Source organism: Perna viridis, chromosome 7 (assembly GCF_037379345.1).
Source record: "Perna viridis isolate PV_CMFRI_1.1 ecotype Kerala chromosome 7, ASM3737934v1, whole genome shotgun sequence".
Lineage (NCBI taxonomy): Eukaryota > Metazoa > Mollusca > Bivalvia > Mytilida > Mytilidae > Perna > Perna viridis.
The window spans coordinates 46,995,647-47,013,200 of record NC_142451.1 but is presented as its reverse complement, the minus strand read 5'-3'; the positions used below and the strand labels follow the sequence as shown (position 1 = coordinate 47,013,200).

The following is a 17,554-nucleotide window of genomic DNA, read 5'->3' as shown; positions in this document are numbered from 1 at the left end:
TACAATTCGATGGTAATAAGATGTGTTTTGTATGTAAAAAAACGTGAGAACTCACTATTTCTTATCTGACTGGTATAACTCGGAAACATTCTTAGCAGTTGGGTTGGCATTCATTAAGGAGTACAAGGCTTTTATTGGGTCTCCTCCTTTTCAGTGTATTTTAAACGATTTTTTCCCTCAGAAAATATGGATCCCTCTATAACTATATCTGGACGACTATACTTCGTCATTTTCAACCTTGAAATGAAGTCAAATCGGCTGATAGAGTGGTTTAAACTGAATAAAATATAGGCAATTCCTGACAATTTTCAGGTAATAGCAATTCGGAAAAATCTTTTGACACGAACCCAACCGGAGTTCGAAATTCAAAATTACCTTGTTAAAATGTAATCAAATTGTTGGGCTCAGAAACTGACAATCAGATGAAATTTGACGTCCATATTAGTAATGTATGTAGAAAAGCATGTAACTCCGTGTTCTAAAACGATTGGATCCATATTATTTTCCGGGCTTGATAAAATTACAATTTTTCATACATTCATTCTTAGCCATTTTAATTTTGGCCCTTTGGCTTGGTATTTCTACTCGGAAACTAACACTAAAAATAGAAAAAAGCGCAGGAAGGAGCACTTCTTACATATGACAATTACATCTCGTCATATTTGGATTTATTACAGAGAGCTCAGTTGCCTACTATACAGACCCGTCGCATCAGAATCAAGGCACTGGAAACATTCAAAATCTTGAATAACCTGTATATAGATTGTCTAAATAACAGTGGTCGGTAAAAACCAATCCAATTATTCTTTCACATACAGCAATCTTTTGGATATCCCACGGGTAAGAACTTTTTCTTTTGGCAAAAATGTATTTCGTTATGCAGCTCAGATGTATTATACAGCTTACCTGAACATTTCAGGTCTGAAAGTAGCTTCATGTAGTCTGCTTCAGTCTGGAATTCCTCAGAATGTATATGTATTGCATTTAAGCAGTCATATTTATTATCTCTGCCTTTTTATTAAATTATTTTGGTTTGAATTTATTTTAGTTGCTTATAATTGTACTGATAATGCTTAATCGCTATGCATGCTATAAACTGTGTGATTTTAAAATTATTTATATGTGCATGAACATTAATGCGTATTTTATATTATGTATACGTTATATTTTATATTCGGTGAAAGCTTATGAGAGTCGTTATATTTGTATGTCACAATCATGCCGAATCAAAATAATGTATTCTATGTCCATGTCTCTGTTTGTTAACATGAAATAACCAAGTTGACGAAGGGAACTACCATTTATTTTTTATGGGGCTAGGATCAATTTTGAAATGAAATTTCAAGAAATAAAAAGGCAGGATCTTATATTGTCCTATTAGTCTTTTGTTTATATTTTTAGAACATGAAATAACCCAGTTGACGAAGGGAAACTACAATTTGGTTTTATGGGACTAGGATCAAAATGAAATAAAAATTCAGGAAATAAACAGGCAAGATCTAATATTGTCCTATATTATTTGTTTATATATAATTTTAATTTTTTTCGACGCTTTGCGCCGAGAAAAAAAGCAAGACCTATATTTTTCTCCAAACAAGGCATTGTAGAGAATTTTATCCCAGCCGCCCTAAATATGAAATGGTTGTTCCCTAAAAAGTTTGTTATGTCACAAGTTTTAATTACATTTGCTTTTATGGCATGAGCACGAACACCAGACAGAAATATTTTTTTTTTATAAACTACGTATCCTCACTAAAACAGTACCTGTGCTTCATCCCTTCAGCACCTGCGTATGGAGTGTTCATATCACAACTCATACGTTATGCCAGAGCTTGTCGAAACTACGCAGACTTTTTGTATCGCGCTAGAACTCTAATAAATAGGCTTCTGGAACAGGGTTATGTTGCTACAAGATTGAAGTCATCACTACAGAAGTTTTATAGTCGTCATCATGAACTCGTGGATCGTTATGGTGTATCCATCTGCACCATGAAAACTGATTTATTCAACGGGTCATAGTTTTCCTTTCCTCGTTTGTCTATCCCGGACTTGACTTTTTTTTATGAGCAACTCGGCGGGTGTTTCTAGAAAAGCAGAGGATGCTTACCCTACCGATGCACCTGGTCCATGCTACCAGTTTTTAGTGGAGTCCGAGTTGCTCATTTGCTTTTGTTACTTTATATGTATCATGTTCTTTGTTGTGTATGACTGTTTTCTGTCTGGTCTTTGTTCCTGGATTACATTCTATTGATTGCCGCTATAACATTGGTTCCCTTGATTACTCCTTCACAACTATAGGAGGAAGAGTGCAGTGGGTTTGAACTTTCTTGGTTAAAATTCTGGGCAAGAAAAATGAGCAACTATAATTGCCTGTAATCCTATTTTGCATGATCACCTTTTCGAAATGTCTGGAACCGCGTCTGTAGTGCTAAGTTCATTTAATCTTCTATGTCGACATCTTGATATCATAATTTGGTGGGAGTCTAGATCTATGTGACCTAATGGGACCATATACAAAACAATTACTGAATATAGTGACTACTTTGAAGAGTTTATCTATGATTTCAAGTTAAGAGTGGGTATAAATAACTTATTTTCGAGCAGAGTAAGCGAAATCTTTGAGGACAAAGTTTCTCAAATAAGTTTAAATTTCACATAAAAAATTACGCCTTTTCATTCATCGTCAGGTATCATTGATAATTCATTAACTGGACACGGAAGAGCAATACTTACTTCAATTTTGAATAATAAAAGAGATACATGTGGGGAAAATAATTACCACGTACAGCAACAACAATTCTAACTTATACAGTGTTCGAGGGCGTCGTCCGGCATACAACGTAAAGCTGGTCAAATGGAAAACAAGATCATTGTCTTGGTCTTTTGTACCACTAACAAAATTAAGCTTAAATAAAAAGACACATGTGAAATTTAGATTTATTTTTTTTTTAGTTCTTTTTCATAATGAATTACTTTTGCATTTTTTGTACAAAGATTATTGGTACAATGTAGTCTAACTGCAATTAACCCAATGAAGTTAACTTCGAGCACAAAAAAGTCGTTATTATAATGTAGGAACGACGAATTAGACCGGTATATTTACAGGGAAATTTTCAAATTGAGTGTGAATTGTTGTACCTTGATATAGACATAGAGAGTATCAATAATTCTTCCTTCCTAATTTCTATTATTGTTGCAAGAGTGTCCAGGACACACATTTCTTTGTGCCGTAGTAACCGTGCAGGACAGTCGTCAAGGTATAAAATAGCTTTTGCACGTTTGAGATTGTCACTAATGTTACAATCGAAAATGTCCTTCCCGTTACATTTTGTAATCTTGTCAATATGTGTATCTAAATCGCTAACAAACATGACTGTTGTGTCGTCAAACGGTTTAAAAAAGTTCTGTAAACATTTTACAACCATTTCTGTTTTTACATGGAAAAGATTAAGCTTGAAACGTTGTTGCTTCGTTATCTGAATGTACATCTCGACGCGCTTCGGAATGGCTGTTGCTTCATTTGAGCACCCACACTGAAGATACCGGTTGTTCTTTGTTCCAAATCGTTTGTGGGTGATGATAGATTTCCGATCAGTCCACTGAAATGAGTTTTCCGAGGTAAGATGCTTGCATTTTTTGGACCGTTTTTGAAAAGCATCTGTATCACTTGCTGTTTGTCTTAGTGTATACTGTCCTCGTAACTCCTTCTCCTCTAAGTAATCACCATACCATGTTTGCATGTCAAAATAACATCTTGGCGCCTTCCTGTCTAGTTTGGTACATGGAAATTTGAACCCCTTCTTTCTCTCTTCAATAGGAATATATTTCGGATATTTCACACTTCTCACTTCGAATGAATTGTTACCTAATGTCCCTGGCGTTTGCATTATACCCACATTGTACTATTTTTGCCTGTTTTGTAACCGTTTCCTCTATTTCCTTGTTGAGTAGACATCGTCGAGTTGCTGCACCGAGCAATTGAGAAACATATGGCACATTTGATATTATGACGTTACATCCGTGGAAACAATACAACGTTAGTCGCCATCGCTGCATCGTCAGGAAAGTCAAAGGTAAGCATTCGGTCTTTTGTAAAACACATATATACAATACATATCAAATCCTGATAAAACAAGAGATGAGATAGTTTTCTACAAGTATCTTTACTAGAGAAAAAAGTCTTGAATTTAAATTTTCACCAGCCATAATTGAGTTGATTTCAGTATACATTTTACGAGCTGTGTCATATAATTACCTTCCGAGGCCGTAATCATGAATGGTGTACAACTATATACCCTTTGCTGTGCCTATAGACGTGTGAGTTACGGTCATGGTCATGAGTGTAGAAGAAGATCAGATCAAACAAAAAAGATAATAGTCAACAAAAGGATTATTTCCCTGATTTTATATACACGGATATATTTGAAGTCGGATATATAGATTGTGTCTATTCTATTACACAACGTGTGTTTCATTCCAGGCCAACATGCCGCGACCGGACATCAAAAAATCTGTTGTTATGTCTGCGTGGACGCAACAAGAACAAATTGACGAAATCCGCGGGAAATTGCATTTAAAAGGTACATTTAATTTAGAAGTTTGATTCAAAGAGAAAGAATTATGTCAAACTCAAAACTATTAGTAAAGGTGTATCAGAACAAATGCTACAAACATGCAGCCCTTGTACACTTACAATTGAAATCACCGCTGGAAAACAATTGAGAAAGCTCATGGCATATCTTACATAGACATTTTGCAATTGATTTACTTCATATTCTGTGCTGCATGGTTTTATATTTGAACAAGACGAGATAACTAATTCAGTTCATTGAAGTTGGGTTTACAGGCTTCTGAAACAATCAAAATCAACTATCAGTAAACTATGCTAAAAAGTGTCATGCAATAAAAATGCGCCACAAAACTGTGATTAGATTTTTACATAGTAGTATGCCTTTTTAAGATGTTATTGTTCATTTTTTTACGTTTCACAAGTATTAGTACATTTAGTCTTACTTTTTGGGTTTTTTTTCTAGAGAGAGATGCGCGTGCCTTTTACGAAAGTTCTCAAGAACGGAAGATCAAATACGAGAAGCTGATTTCAAAACTTAGAGGGGAAAACAGCAAAAAACGAGTCAATCTTGCTCAAAGTATCAACGTAAGTTATTGGCTGACTATAAATATTTTCCTACCTACATGTATATCTATAAGTAAATTTGAAAATAGCGTAACTTGAATTATTTGCAGAAGAATCTCAGAAGGCAGTAAGTGTGGCAATTAGCTATTAAGTGATCAGATAGTTTGACGATTGTTTTCAAATACTAATTTCAAGTTTGTCTCTAATGGATGTTTTGAAACAAAAATCTGCACTTTTTGAGTGATTCAGGTTTCTCAATAATGGTTTACCTTACAGCACAGGGACTTGTTTCCACTATCAAATATGCAGCCGGATACTAGTTTGGCTGCAGCAACCTATTAGAAAAATCATATGAGCTATACTATGATTTTATAATCATCACTTTTTTATCAGGGAGATGAGAAAGTTATTCGTTCAGTATTCCAGAATCGCAGAGAAGAACTTCTGTCGATGCAGCGATTTACAGTCGAGGTAGGTTGTGATGAATTTACATTCGCGACGCAATGCTCTATGAATTGTATCAAAACAAGAAAGAATACTCAAGTAATTAATTGTTCTCCCATCGACAATGTAATTTATGTACTTAATTATTTGACAACGCATTTTTACCTTATCAGACGTAAACAAAACCTTCATCTAATTTTTCTCTCACTTGTCGAACGAATCGTTGCGTTTCTTACTTCCGGGCGGTGTACTGCTTAAACTGGCTTGCCATTCTACTTGTCTATTTAATTCGGTTAACAAATTGTTAATATTTTTATACGAAGACAAAAAAAATTGAGGTTGTATAATGTTATGTCGCAGTCGTTGTCGTCGGTGTCGTCGTCTAGGAATACTTCGTTTCCATGAGATACATGTAACAAGTTGTGGTTGATTAATTGTTCTGAACTTTGGATGTGATTTTACGAACAACCAAAAGAAGGTTCCTAATTATGAATTTGGACTTCGTGTCCACTACCGGGACCAAAAAGGGTTAACATAAGTGTTTTATTAAAGCCCATGAAGAATGTTTGCTTTTTAACGATTTTAATTCTCCTTATTTATTGTGTTCCTTATTTAATTGGTAAACACATGTATCAGCAGATTTTATGTTTTGGAGCGTTTTCAAGTTACAGGTGGTCAAAGTTGGGCAACGCCCCCCCCCCCAAAAAAAAACAACTTTTTTATTTTTGGTCCGATTTTGAGATTTTTTTTTTTTTTGATTCACCCAAAAAATCCCTGCCTGCATCAAATTTCAGATATCTTTTCCGATTTTCGAGTTATAAGGTGTCAAAGGGGCCTCACCCGAGAAAAAAAATCGCCTTTTTTTATTTTGGGTCAGATTTGGAAAATTTTTAATTGAATCTTAATATTGTGTCCACACTTGCCCGAACTGTTCAGGGTTCAAACACTGTGGTCGTATCATGCTGCGCTCGGCAAAGGTTTTTATTTGTTTCGTTTTTGTTGTTGTTTTGTTGTTTGTTTATTTTTTATATTGAATGTAAGACCGACGCCAATATCTTTTAGCATCGTCCTACATTACACTGGGTCATTGTTACAATTCCTGAAATCAATTGACTCAGAGCTTCTTGAATTTAACAAAATCTACAGCAAAGTTCTACGTCGAAACAATCTGATTAACATTTTACAATGCTGATCGATTACTACTCTAACATTGCTAGAGTTCGTCTGGCAATCTATTTTCTGATTTGGTAGGGATTTGAAGGAACGGAATTCCAACATCTTACGTTGTAGGAATATTCAGTTCCTAGTATCACATGCATTATATTGAGAAATTTAGTATCGTTACAATCTGGTGAAATTATCACACACGCGTGGCCGTTCTAATTCTAGCACAGCAACTCACTCCCAAAATAAAAAAAAAGTTTGAATTCTTTTTTTACGGAAACTGGTTCTTTTCGACAAAATTTTAACTATTGTATAGAATAACTAATAGTGTATAGAACGTGCTATTGAAATCAAATTGAAGATAAAACTTTTGTTCAAATGCCATAGGGAGCCGTCAAAACCATGGATCAGAAAGTTTGTGAAGCCAGTAAGCGCTTGAATGCCATTAAATACGATGCTGACCAGAAGATTGATCGTCTAAAAGAACTGCACGCTTCACTCCGACAGATGAGAATTGTCGATACCCGCGATATCGATCTTCAGCGCCAACAAGTATGCGTCTTTTCAGTAGTTTCTTTGGATCCCATATCTATTAAACTCGATGAATTTAAAAAAAATAATGACAAAGCTCCAGGAATTCTCATTCATTCAAATTTATGATAGTTCCTTATGCCTTGTTTTGCATATAGAAATGTAGGAACTAGCAGCAATATGTTTTTATACCGCATTATGTATACCGTTATGTTAACTTTGACCTCTGTTTGCTTTACACTTTCATCAAAATATTGCTACCTTATTCTTTGAATCTCTTCCCTCGCATATTAGGGATCTTCCTTGGAGTGTCGTAAGTGTAAACATCAACCTCTCGATTTCCTACATACATAGCAATTATAAAACTCTCCTTGTGAAATTTTCAGACAATCCGTCGTTTACAGAACGAAATGGACAAAGCGGGCATTAAGTATGAAGCTGCTCGAAACATCACAAGAAGATACGAGGAAATTATGATGCACATGCAAGAGGTATGTATTGGCCTACTAAGATCCCCATTTTAATTAATACACCCACTTGCAAAGTAGGGTGATGTAGTAATTATACGGGTGTCCGTCTATCCTTCCTTCATTCCTTCCGTTACACGGGGCCCATCTCTTCCCTATTACTCCTCCTATACCACTGATTAAAATTAAATGAAACTTTTAACAGAATCTTTATTACATGTCCCTATTTTGCACCTCCTATTTTAGATTTCGATCCAAATCAATATGGAGATCAAAAGGTGCATGTTATCAAATGGAGGATATCAAGTTAGTGAGTATTGCTAACAGTTTTTCAAGTATTGAAGAGCCACCTTATATGAATTTTGCTTTGGCTTTATCATTAAGCTCAACTTAAAAAAATCTAGACATTTTGTCTTGTTTATCCCTTTTTGTTGTTTAATTTTCTTCCTTTTTTGCTTTTGATTTTATTTCTATCTTTAGGAATGTCGGCTTTATCCATCACGTCTTGATGTCCTGGAAGATATTTATCGCGATGCTACAACCGAGTTAGACGAACTTACACTTATGAACGAAAAAGCTATTAAAAGTAGCGATGAAGCTAGGGTAACTAGAAACATAAGAATATTATGAAACACCACATTAAGGAGGTAGACCTAGGGTAAGGGACACAACTCTTAAAAATCATTGGAACGTTTGTATTCACCATTTTACAACAATCTCATGTAAGCATCAAAGTAACGAACTGATTTCATTCTGTTTCAAATGAACACTTGAAAGACTTTAGTGAAATTGAATGCGATACAAACATATCAGGTCTCACTAACCACTTCCGGGTCAAATGGCCACCCCCCTCCTATGTAGTATCAAAAACACACTGAACATAGACATATGCATTGTAAGTGCATTATTTGTGTGTATTATGATTAAAAGTAGTCAAAATGAAGCTGAGAATGTGTACTTTAAAATCATATATGTAATTAACTACAAAAGTGTATGAATATTGTTTACATGTGTGAGTAATTTGCCTCCATGCTGTCAGTTAGCAGAACAGGTAAAAATATGGATTTTCAGTATTATTTATTCAAGCAAATTTTGTGAAGAATTTCTACAATCATCATACCATTAGCATAATGATTTTGGAAGCCTTATTTTCCAAGCTTCGCAACGGTATGCATCTTTAAGATGTCATTTGTCCCGGGAGTTCACAGTGAGACTTTGAAAATTATTTTTTTAACATGTTAAGTAATGGAAACGTTAGAAGTGGTTAGTGAGACCTCACTGATTTCATGAGTTATGTCCCTTACCCTAGGTCTACCTCCTTAATAAATCATGAACAACAATAAGAAAGGTTACGATGAAAAGTCGTCAGGGGACCTAGATCCGAGCAGAAATCAAAAGAACATAAACCAAGAATAAAAATCAGACAATGAAAACAGACACACCCAACAAACAAATTGAAATAACCAAAATAAAACGTACAAAGTAACAAAAGCAAATGAGACACTCGGATATCACAAAAAAAACTAGGAGCATGGACCAGGTGCACCGTTAGGGTAAGCGACAAAATAAAATCACATTACAAGTTGTCGATTGGTATTTGGGGGTCGAGATAAAATGCACCTTTTTGAGTGGTTGTCTGGTATAAGGGACCAAGAATAAAATATAAACGTTCCACCAGTTTTTTTAGTACGCGCACTTCTAGAACTCCTACGTAACCTTTTTCTGTGACCTTTCAAACAAATAAGAATAAGAGTAAAATATCTGTAAGTAGACAGTATGATATTTTTCTCTTGTTTTGTATTTTGTTATTATTTTCAGAGAGATTTAATGACAATGGAGAGAGAAATGTACCAAGCCAAACGAGCCAGAGACCAACAACTCAACGAAACAAGGAAGGAGGTAGAAAGACGCAAAGAGCCATCAGACAGAACAGAGAGAAGGGTATGTTATGTTAAAAAGCTGATATTAGATATGATTGCGGATTTGTGCTAAGTTAAACCGTATCATTGAAACGTCAGGAAAAACCATGATTACGCAATCGTCAAAAGAAGAAAAGATAGTGACACTGACGTATAAAAGAAAACACGGACAAAACAAACAAACCAAACAATCTCCAAAGTTTCGTTTATTATTTACTATATCTTAATATTGCTGATGTCTTTTTTAGGCTAAAGTAACGATAGTTCCCGATACCAATGGTAAGTTACAATTACTACTAAACTTTATACAGAATAGAATAACAAATGCAACATTTCTTTGAAAAATGAATTTTAAGTGTAGCAGTGGCGGATCCAGTGGGAGGGTGCAGGGGGTTAGCACCCCTTTTTTATCGGAAAGATTGATTTTGATTTTGATTAAGGTGACATTCTTGCCATTTGATGTACAAGTTGACACCTATATATGTATTGTTTCAGATTTCCAGTCTGCTTCCTTTTCACGTCCCTAACAATTTGTATGCTTACTTTCAATATACATATACCGCTATAACAAGACAATGGTATCTTAAACTTTGTTTTATATTCAGATTCAAAGGCTTTAAAATTGTTACAAGAGAAAGAAGATCGCCAGGAGAAGATCCTGACATTAGAAGATGCGTTTGAGAAAATCAAGTCCGCCATCAATGTATCAAATATAGATGTAAGTTTTATCATTGGAGCCTCTTGTACATTTGTATGGGTCTTAATTTTCAACTGAAATTAGAGTAAATATTTACAACGTAATACCAGTAAATGAGTAAGGACAATGGTAGACACACAATACATATTTCCTCAATAATCGCAATGTGGCATATTGCACATAAATACTCTTTAGAGGAAACAGTATGGATATTCAATTTTGTCCGAAGAGTCTTCAGGTGCAAAACGAAGATATGATTCATTGTTTTTTATTACTTTGTAGGATGTTGTGTACAGAGTTTCAAACCAAGATAATACACGTACCAGAATCCTGTTACAAGAAGAAGAGAAATTGTTGGCGAAGGAGAAACTTGTAGAACAAGAACAGGATCTGAAAGCTGTCTTTGAAGAGTTGAAATTTACAAGTCAAAGACAGATAGCTAAGTGAGCTTACGATTAAAATAGCAATTAATCATTTATAAGAATCGATCTCCTTTGTACTGTAATTGTACATAACATATTTCTGTATTGTTGAATAGATATTTTTTATGGCTAATATCAGCCAGAAGTCTTTAAATAAAACGAGAATAGATATGATGAATAGGTCAAAGAGACAACAATTCGCCCGGGATGAAAACATTTCAACTAGCATACAATATTCGGAAGAAAAGAAAATGCCGCTTTTGTCTCGAAGTTAACTACGAATGAATATGATCCATGTTTTTTTTAATTAAAAGTGTCTAAGGCTTCCCAAAACAATGTATTATCATTTAATGGAGTAATACACACACATCAACATTTTCCCTTTGTTTCTATAACCACCGACATGAAGACCTAACAAAATGTAAATTGTACGTTGTTTTTAATAGGGGACGAAAGGTCATTGATGAAATGCAAGATTACGTTTACAAAGAAGAAGAAACACGTGATGCCTGTCAAGCTGAACTTGAAACCAATGAAAAGTTACTTCTAGATTTACAGTCCGGCATTGCTACCCTATATGAGAAGTTGTCAGAAATCAGACTGAAACCGGTATTTAAGTCTAAGCTCTCCTTTTTACAGTGAGGTGGATTATGTTTGTTCATACATAAGCTAAAATCTCATTTGAAGAAATATCAGTGTAACCAATCCACCATAAATATTACAAAAGTATATCCTTTCATATTCATTAATTGGGATATACGAGAACAAAGACAAGTTTTCGCACGTAAATTGTGTGATCTGGAAATATTTTGCCAATGTCATTTTGATTAAGAAGAGTAAAGACGTGCTCAGTCATTTCCAATTTCAACAAAATCATATATATTCTAAAGGTTTAAAAATTGATTTTTTTCCTTTGAAGCCGTACCACAACTTTTCGAGAAACGACCCAGTTGAAGATCTAGCCAATTGCTACAAGAAATTAGAAGTGTTGTTGACAGGTATCGGAGCTTGGTCAAAGACCCCTGAGCTGGTTCCTGTCAAAATTAATGAACACCAGGTAAGACTGTGTAGCTTACACGAAACTCGGATTAGACGAATTTATCGTCCTAATAAGTCCATGCATTCCTTAAGGACGTGCCATTAATTGAAACGTCGTCACCTTAATAGGGTTTTCGGTGCGAAATTCAACTAGTTATGATTCTTCTAAATTAGTTAAACAATATCCTTACTAAAGCGTGGGTTTGGAAATATTATTTCGTTAAAAATTGTCCGCTGGCTTACTTTTAAAATATATGCAAATGGACTCCATCGTCAGGATACGTAGACCATGTGCTCTGATGTAGAGCGTAGTGTTACTAGTATCTGCTTTACTGGTGACCATCACATCATGTACGGGATAACACGAAAGTGGAAACTAATGACGAAGGATATAGATAGATTATCCTTCAGTATCGAAGGCCGTATAACAAGATTTCTCCACTCTCAATAGTTAAGTTTTAGATTTCAACCCACCAGCTTCAGCGAGTGGGTTAAATCTAAAATTCGATAAATAATCCCAAGAACATTGGAGAATAATTTGTTTCTCCCATGAAATCTGCTGAAAAGTGGCGGGAAAACTATCGCATTTTTATTTGTGTCCGTACATTCTTCTAGTGTCTTTCTCATTTCAATTTCAGTTACAAGAATACCTAGAGGGTAAACTTCCACCAGATAATATGCGCATCAAAGTTGACGCAGATGACGGAAGTGACATAGATGATTTCCATTTTGATCATGATCAGGATAATGAAGGTCTTATGTCAAGAGATGATATTAAACGGCAGGGAACAGAATTCCTCCACTCAAAGTTAAGACCAAAGAAAAAGAAAGGAAGGAAAGTCCGGGTTAAGTAAAGCCAAAAGGTTCCAAGGTCAACTAAAAAGACGTCAAGGAAATATACAAAATGATCATGGAAAATAAAGAAAATAAAAAAAAAAAACGTTTCCTTAGTTTCAAATTTCTCATAAAAAAGAAAAAAAATGAATAAGTATGTGTGTGAAATTGAACACAGGGCAAAAATGAAAAAAAAGCTAAGGTATACAAAATGCATTTAGCCATGAGAAAAAATAGTAATACATAATTAATTTAAACCATCGAAATGCAAATGAACTAAAAATTCAAAATTTCCAGACATTCATGAATAATATTCACGTTCTTCCGTACCATATCTCTTTTATTCAGACCACATATACGAATCAATGACATGGCCTTAGTTAATGGATTTGGAACTAAACTGCGGTTCGAAAGAACTACTTTTTTTAATCCAACTAGAATTCATCTGTAATGATATGATCGATAAAATTCCAATATAGTATCCACGAATTTGTTTGTATAAGGAATTCCGTCAGCTGTTGAAAGAAGTCCATATATTTATTGTAGATATTTGCCACATGCTTCCATTCCAATGGTTCCGCGTAATGAAGATAATGCCTAAAAATTCTCAAGTCATCTATTAAAACAAGTTGTCTTTATTGTAGTTAAGATGATCTGCTGTGAAATTTCGCCTTCCTTTATTTCTGGAGTTCGTTTTGAACATTGCCGATGAATTGCTGTTCCTTGGGTACCCATTAGGAATGAAAGATTCATTTGTAGTTTTTTGTAAATGTGGATTATCAGGTCTCTTAAATTCGTTCGTGCTCGAGAGTGGTCGCATATTGAAGGTACTCTTTTCTGTTGCCAATAATACTCTGACCTGAAAAGGCAATTAAAAAAAAGTATAAAAATTCCATTAATTTACTATTTCCTGATGTTTTGTTTATCCATATTACACGTAATTAGCAATGTAGCATTAATTCAGTCTACAAGAATACAAATTAAAATAGCTGATGACGAAATCATATGATTATATGTTAATTAATGTTATCAACAATTTTAATAGAAAATACATTTGGTTATGTGCAAATTCGTAACTACATCATTACCTTCATTCTTTAAAAGGGAATGGGAAGGCCACGCGCCATGCGCAATTTGCATGAACAATTTTGGTTGCTTTTGGAGAAACCAAATTTATCCCCGGATTTAGAAGAATAATGCAGCTCGACTCGTGTATATGTTCTTAGTTCCTTTTTGTTGTGTGAGAATTTTCTTTACCTGTTGCCTATTAGGCAAGGCCTCTTAATTTTGTCTATGGAATCCCCCTTTTAAAATTCTATTAGACACAAAGTAGACTTACTTTTGATTGTTTCATTGAAGAACAGCAACAACAAACGCCAGCAGAAACAACTGACAGGACTATCTCATTGAAGGCAAAAAACGCTGTGAGTAAAGGGACAAGCCACTTGTAGTCATCCGTGTATAAACCATGACGCTTATATAAAAAAAATCAAAGATAATACGGTTATTAAAATTATTAACATATTTCATATTTGTTTTTATACCTTAGGTATTGCTACCCTTTCCTCACATAGAAAATAACATGAAATAACGTATATTTTTATACAGTAGTTAATTGGGTAGAGGTAATTATCATGGTAAAATGGCTGCCCAAGTGACAAAATATTGCTTGAAACGTTTAAAATGCCTCAAGGCACAGACAAGGACATCATCAATGTAGATGGGAATCCATAATGCCCCTTCATCTAAAGCGCCAGGTATTATCAAGGTGGTAATGAACCTCAGCTGCGTGCTAAAAATTAAAAATACAAGTAACAAATATTGTAAATTTCGAAAACGTGTTACAAGGGGTAACCTGTCATCAGCAGCTGCAGCCTTTGAACCAAATACACAAATACACTATGTAGTGAAAAGTACGGTCATTATAATTGACGATTCTATCACAACTCATACGTTATGCCAGAGCTTGCCGAAACTACGCAGACTTTTTGTATTGCGCTAGAATTCTAACAAGTAGACTTTGGAACAGGATAATGTTGCTACAAGAATGAAGTCATCACTACAGAAGTTTTATGGTCGTCATCATGAACTCGTGGATCGTTACGATGTATCCATCTGCGCCATGAAAACTGATTTGTTCAATGTGTCATATTTTTCCATCACTTTTTCGTCTACCCCGGACTGACTTGTTGCTTATTTGCTTTTGTTACTTTGTATGTATGATTTTAGTTACTTTATGTTCTGTGTTGTGTATGTCTGTTTTCCATGTCTGGTCTTTGTCCCTGAATTACATTCTTTTGATTACCGCAATAACCTTGGTTCCCTTGATTACTCTTTGAATTTGAATAGTAGTCATAACTTGTCAAACTGTGATGCTAAACTAGTCAGGATGATATTATACTCACCACAAATGCTTCATATCCATTCACACAAAAGCATGCTGGTCCAAATATTACTGCACAGAGAATACTCAATACCAGGAAAGACGTTTTCTATACATAAAACAAACGATTTATAAGTATTCATGCTTGAAGGGTTAATTTAGTTTTTATCATTGCAAAAAATTGCAGACTTAAGATTACCATAATTCATTATGGATTTTTTAACATGACGAACGTGTTTTTTTTCTCTCTCAAAATGGCAAAAGTGAATTTTGCTTTTTGAAAAATGTGAGAAAATCGGAATAATTCATGCACGCAATAATTTCTGAATACAGTAAAAGTGATGATTACAATGCTGTAGCAAAATATAGCTTGCTTGCACTGCTAGGGGTAATTTACTCAGTGAATACGTGGAACTTTGACTTTAATCTGTAGAGTTTCGAATTGTCGGACATATTTAAGTTGTTTACAAGCTATGAATATTATTACTTAATCATGGCCCAGGTATACAACATATTTTCAGTGTTATCTAAACATATTATAGAAAGTAACATTTAAAATGGCATTACACCATAAACTCAAAGAATCCATAGGATTAAAAGAATCAAACAACAAAAGCACTAAAAACAATGGTGATTCCGTGTCGGACTCGAGGGTCAAAAGCAGACTTTTCGAAAGAAAAAACCGACAGAGCGTTTTTTGAAATCAGGCCAAAGGCCGGCAGAGATTCGTAAGAATGTACGCCAGGTTTTCTGGATGAGAAAGTATCGCTTCAGGGATTTTCAGATCATAAAAGAAAAACCTGATAGTGGTTCATAGTTAGTAAACTCTGTAAAGATCTGTTGAAGTATTCACCTTTACCGGACCGTTACCGATGGCTTATCGCTCATACATATTTCTCCCATTTTCCACTGGCAGTAAACTTATGATTAGTTTTTCTTTAAATTGCATTTCATTGTCTTTTTCTTTTTTGGTTGTGTGATAACTTGTGATTGTTTTTATTGTGTAAGAAAAAAATCAAGACGGGGAATCTTAGTTGAACTGTGGTAAATAGTTTAATTAAACAGAGAGCACAACATAATACATTGGAATTGGAAAATATATATGATATTTCAGCTCACACGTAAAATCATGAGCAATTATTTTATTTATTTGAACTATTTAGAACAAAGTACACACTTTTGTAATCAACGTACCATACAATAAACACTTGCTTTGTTCTTTTCGGAAATGTTCACGCCCATTGCTCCAGACATGCAATACTAAAACACATTAGATACAGGTGATATCAGTATATAATGGTATAAAGAAAATGAAGCAACGCAGCTTGGTTTTGATGCAGTAATGACTGGAATCAGGTTCGAATTTTAAAATCGAAAATCGAATGATTGTTTTATTGAATTTAGTGGAAACCAATATGAAATGCTAAATTAGAAATTTTCTACACTGAAATACAATATTACTCAACATACCATTTAGAAAAAAATGTTTTGGATCAGTACACCTTAAAGCCACAATTTAAAAGTTCTCACCCATATTCCACACCATATACCCGTTGATGAAATAGCAAGACTAAATGCAAGTTCCTGGTATTCATGTAATTTCGCATCTGAAAATGTTTTAGCGTCAAATAGCACAACGAATGTCAAAATATTAATTATGCCTAAAATGCCACAGATGACACCAATACCAATATGTATCCAACCAATGGTTTTCAGTCCCGAAAAAGGGAATCCATTAGTTTCTTTCATGTCAAAGCCTTCTATCTCCTTTAGTTTTGTCAAATCCATCCGGCGTTGTTTTTTTTTTCAATTATCAAAAATACTGAAAAATAAAAGAAACAATGTCATACACAGTTCACAAATTGTACCATTTTGTCCTTCGTTTAGTTTTTTCGGTAGGACATGACTACGTTCGAATATGTTGACCATAGGGTTGAAAAGCACCCATTGTTACAAAATCTGTAATCCACAAAATGAAAAAAAAATTAACAATGAAATAACGACGAAAACCATTTAGACTACATATTTGATTCTAATACTTCTAATATATATATGATTGTTTTTTGTTTTTGTTTTTTTGTTCTTGATTTTTTTTTTTTTTTTTTGTTTTGTTTTGTTTTGTATATAGAACCTTCATAACGGGAATAACAAACAAGTTAAAATAAAAAAAGAAAATAATTATACACACAAAGATTTAATAAAAGAAATAAAATGAAGATTTAAATGAGAGAAAATTCATATCAGATAACTATATTTCATCCAAATATATGTTCTACCCAGTAAACAAATAGGTTGTCAATTATAATTCACTAGATGTTCTATAGGGATTTTAATTTTTTAAGAACACATTTTCTTAATAACTCAAGCAAGTAACTTTACGTTACAAAGAGAAAAATTGAACACCTACCCGTGCAAAAGACCCAGACGTAATGATAACTAGTTCCGTAAACATACACATGTACAAGTTGTACTTCTTCAAATAATCATCAAAACTCATGTCTCATAGTCTTCATAAATAATA

General features: G+C 34.2%; 2 protein-coding genes across 2 annotated transcripts; one reads left to right on the top strand and one right to left on the bottom strand.

Moving 5' to 3' along the window:
- The first annotated feature begins 3,941 nt into the window (after positions 1–3,941).
- Positions 3,942–12,756, top strand: LOC148612993 (outer dynein arm-docking complex subunit 3-like). Its single transcript, XM_088594940.1, has 14 exons — positions 3,942–4,073; positions 4,481–4,580; positions 5,034–5,155; positions 5,528–5,605; positions 7,130–7,294; positions 7,660–7,764; positions 8,221–8,343; positions 9,559–9,681; positions 9,908–9,938; positions 10,265–10,377; positions 10,639–10,799; positions 11,225–11,387; positions 11,698–11,835; positions 12,455–12,756. Exons 2-14 carry the CDS (start codon positions 4,487–4,489, stop codon positions 12,668–12,670), a joined length of 1,632 nt encoding a protein of 543 aa, XP_088451066.1. The 5' UTR covers positions 3,942–4,073; positions 4,481–4,486; the 3' UTR covers positions 12,671–12,756.
- Positions 12,757–12,884: 128 nt separating this feature from the next.
- On the bottom strand, positions 12,885–16,851 carry LOC148612992 (uncharacterized). The gene is made up of 5 exons (XM_088594941.1): positions 16,564–16,851; positions 16,228–16,293; positions 15,056–15,142; positions 13,990–14,124; positions 12,885–13,509 (listed from the first exon to the last, which is right to left on the bottom strand). The coding sequence occupies exons 1-5, from the start codon at positions 16,819–16,821 to the stop codon at positions 13,270–13,272; spliced, it is 786 nt and encodes a 261-aa protein (XP_088451067.1). The 5' UTR covers positions 16,822–16,851; the 3' UTR covers positions 12,885–13,269.
- Between the last annotated feature and the right edge of the window lie 703 nt (positions 16,852–17,554).

Excerpts from the sequence above, each read along its gene's own strand:
- LOC148612993 (XM_088594940.1), top strand. The coding sequence starts at position 4,487 with ATGCCGCGACCGGACATCAAAAAATCTGTTGTTATGTCTGCGTGGACG. Across the intron at positions 9,939-10,264 it reads GATAGTTCCCGATACCAATG|ATTCAAAGGCTTTAAAATTG; the intron begins GTAAGTTACAAT and ends TTTTATATTCAG. Across the intron at positions 10,800-11,224 it reads AGTCAAAGACAGATAGCTAA|GGGACGAAAGGTCATTGATG; the intron begins GTGAGCTTACGA and ends TGTTTTTAATAG.
- LOC148612992 (XM_088594941.1), bottom strand. The coding sequence starts at position 16,821 with ATGGATTTGACAAAACTAAAGGAGATAGAAGGCTTTGACATGAAAGAA. Across the intron at positions 16,294-16,563 it reads GTATATGGTGTGGAATATGG|TATTGCATGTCTGGAGCAAT; the intron begins GTGAGAACTTTT and ends AATGTGTTTTAG. Across the intron at positions 13,510-13,989 it reads CTTCAATGAAACAATCAAAA|GTCAGAGTATTATTGGCAAC; the intron begins GTAAGTCTACTT and ends TTGCCTTTTCAG.